Source organism: Halyomorpha halys, unplaced genomic scaffold, assembly GCF_000696795.3.
Source record: "Halyomorpha halys isolate HHAL.00 unplaced genomic scaffold, Hhal_1.1 Scaffold983.1, whole genome shotgun sequence".
NCBI lineage: Eukaryota > Metazoa > Arthropoda > Insecta > Hemiptera > Pentatomidae > Halyomorpha > Halyomorpha halys.
Window position 1 is genome coordinate 201,361 of NW_027115573.1, and position 3,632 is coordinate 204,992.

Genomic DNA, 3,632 nt, shown 5'->3' on the forward strand with positions numbered 1-3,632 from the left:
ATATATTGTAATATTTTGAGAAAGTAATAGTCGATTGCCATAATCTTCGGGCTCCCCAGGGTGCCGCGGTACCCACTTTGGGAATTGCTGGCATAGACCTATCCCACTGAGCTTTAAATGGTTAAGATAATATAATTAGCTGTAAAATTACACAATAATTTTAACTTGATTTAGTGAATGATAACATTTTCTTCCTTATTACAATATAATAATTTATTTCATATTACATAGCAACGTTTCGGGAGATTTCCCCCATCTTCAGGCTGCTAAAAAATAAATTCAACAAAACTATAACCATGTGCTTGTAACAACATTACTATATCATTTACACTCAAGAACTAATTATAAATTATTTACCTGATAACAAAAAACTTATCTTTAACATATAATTATTCTCCTATAAGTCTTATTAGCTAATATCTTATAATATTATTGTCATTAATGAGTAAAATTTTTTTTTTTAATGTCCTACATTGCAGGAGAACAATTACCTTTCTGAAGGTTTGTTCTCCTGCAATGTAGGACATTTAAAAAAAAAAAATTTTTACTCATTAATGACAATAATATTATAAGATATTAGCTAATAAGACTTATAGGAGAATAATTATATGTTAAAGATAAGTTTTTTGTTATCAGGTAAATAATTTATAATTAGTTCTTGAGTGTAAATGATATAGTAATGTTGTTACAAGCACATGGTTATAGTTTTGTTGAATTTATTTTTTAGCAGCCTGAAGATGGGGGAAATCTCCCGAAACGTTGCTATGTAATATGAAATAAATTATTATATTGTAATAAGGAAGAAAATGTTATCATTCACTAAATCAAGTTAATACCTTAAGATTCTTCCAGTCAAAGGATTATTAAATTTACAATAATTTTAATACACAAAATTAAGTTAGGGACAATGGACAATAAGGTTACCAACAATAATAGGAGTTGGCTACAGACACTATCTGCTCACATTAGACGGCTGCTGTGGAGAGCAGAGCTGAATCTTCTTCACCTTGTGGCTGATGTAGAGTAAGTGGGCGAGGAGGTCGGATCCCGGCTCGTAGGCCACTTCCTCCTCTTCAAATATTCCTTCACTCCCATCAGAATCATCATGGTGCCCTTCATCTTCACTGGTAACTTCTACGTGTAAAAAAGATAACATTTTTTAGGAGGAGAAGATGGTCGGGGAGTGCGGTCATCAGAAAAAACACAAATAAACAAATTATTTATTTGTGCCAAATAAATAGAATAATCTATAACATTTTTTAATTCACCAAAAGTTTGAGCTGAGTAAAAAGTCCTAATTAGGATAAAACTTACTGGCTGGATTGATCAAAAAGATAATTGATCCCAACTAACAAAAAAAAATCATAACAAATATTTACAATAGGTCACAACAATAAAAATTGTATAGTTCAAGTCTTCTTTTCTGTATTCTTCCCTTTTAATAATATACAAAACACTACTAAACTATTTTTTTTTTCAATCTCACTCACTTCATTTACATGGTTTAGGACCAAAAAAGTAGTACAAAGAAATGACTTTTAAAAAAATATCATTTTCCTCCAAGAACACAAAGTCTTTCCATACAGTGATCAGTAAAGGGAAGAGAAGAACACGAAGTGTTCCAATATAGTGATCACTACAACCCTCTACATTATCCAGTGTAGAATGAGAAGTGTATCTTCAGGGACAGATGTACAGCAAGGTTGGCTATGCTAAAATAAATTTGTATCAGTATCACTTCAACACTTTTAGAATACAAATTAATTGTATATTGTCAAATGCTTTCGGGTTGATTCCACACTATATTTGTACAAAAAAAAAAAAAAAGGTACCTTTTCATTTTTTTAAATTTTATAGGTAGTCCTTCATATTTTCACTTCCTCGAGTTAAAAAAAAATCATTAAGTCTTTGGCTTTGTACGAGTTTTATCAATTATAGGTGGCATTTGGATATATAGAACAAGTTTTATTAACTCCCAACTAGAATCTGAGAGAAAGTTAACGAACTCAAAAATATCTTCCAATCGTTTTAAGTTCTAATAATATACCTCCACCTTATAATTTTACAACCTTTAAAACACAAATGCATCTGTAAACATTCCTACTGCTTGGGTGGAAAGATTGTAAACTTAACAGAGTAGACAACATTGGCCAAAAGGAGAATCAGGCCATCTCAGTACTACTGTAATATTACATTGGATTGAGATTTATGTTTTTATTCTTAAATTCCGTTTGATCCGATAATTAGAATACGATAACTCGACTACAAGATTTAAATGATTCAAACAGAATAAAAGTGATTAAAATGTCCAGATTGTATGGAAAAAAATATATTAGTATAATGATGTATTTAATGGGCTATAACTACTTATACAACTGCCTATCCCCAATTAAAACAAATTCATAAACAGAAATCAAGTGACTGACCAATAACAATTAACTAGTTAATTAAATTATAAGTAAGTTATTCCTATGGTTGTTTATTAACTTATTTTAGACCTTTATATGCAACTTTTGCTAATGTATGTAATAACTTATGAAGAAGTAATGGTAGTGTTTATCTTCAAAGATTTTTTTATAGCTGTGGCTCAATGCCAAAAGTCAATTTAAATCTAGAGAAAAATCTTTTCTTCCAACTTTTGAATTAAATATGAAGTACTAAATAAATAAAATATGGTTTGTCAATGACCTGAGTGAGACGTAGACTGCTGAAAGATCCTCAACTCAATATCAGGAACAAGCTGCACAGCCCTGCGATAGAATTGTATGGCTTCATACAACTTTCCCTTGTTCTCAAACTCAATACCCATTTTAAAAAAGGTTTTCGCCTACAAGTAATGATTAGATATTAACAAAATTAGAACTTTAAAAGGTATCAGATTAATCCACTAATATAAAAATAATAATATGATGGTTTAATTTAGTTCATTTAAGTCACTAAATAATCAACATAGAATTATAATCTTAACATTAACAACAGACCCTATTCATAAATTTACCTTGTCTTCAACATTGTTTGGTACGGGATCAGAAATGGTCTTGACATTATTCAAATGCTTCGGGGATTTTTCTAACTCTCTTCTCCACTCATTACGGAATTCTTCAAGAGCATTCGACGTTCCAGACTTAAGAAGATAGATTTATACATTAATGGGAGTGCGTTTACTCGAAGTAAATGACAATTAATAATATTGCTCACTCACCCTGAAACGGGAAGAAGACTCATCTTGGTCTTCACCTTCAGTTTCCCCTGGTCCTTCTCCACCATGTCCACTCCCTCTATCCTACAATTGATAAGACAATAACCAAAGACCATGGTTAAACTTTGACAATCATATAGGCAGAGTTGAGCAATCCTCATTTGTTACATTATGAGTGAACACGTGATTAAACAAAAAAGTAAGGCGATTTGACATATTAGTTCAAATACCAAGTAATAGAAGTAAGGGTCAGAGATGGCTAGTTATAAACCTACCATTATTATGCTATAAATCCAGATCTAATGAGAAGTTTAAATCTTGGAATCTCGGTCGGAAAACCTTAAAATAATTTCGCCAAGCCTTAAGCAAACAGAGACGGCAGCCATTTTGACGGCCAGTGACATTCCTAAACAACAACAAGGAGCCCTGCCAA

The 3,632-nt window shown here is 31.3% G+C and overlaps 1 protein-coding gene across 1 annotated transcript in view; it reads right to left on the bottom strand.

The window, feature by feature from the left end:
- Positions 1-3,632, bottom strand: part of LOC106687571 (F-box only protein 9) — a 16,242-nt gene extending 12,610 nt beyond the window's left edge. Inside the window, exons 1-5 of the mRNA XM_014431543.3 lie at positions 3,475-3,632; positions 3,203-3,283; positions 2,999-3,124; positions 2,689-2,827; positions 965-1,134 (exon numbers count right to left, since the gene is read on the bottom strand). Of these exons, the coding sequence (XP_014287029.1) occupies positions 965-1,134; positions 2,689-2,827; positions 2,999-3,124; positions 3,203-3,283; positions 3,475-3,477 (519 nt within the window). The 5' untranslated portion in view covers positions 3,478-3,632. The remainder of the gene's footprint in view (positions 1-964; positions 1,135-2,688; positions 2,828-2,998; positions 3,125-3,202; positions 3,284-3,474) is intronic.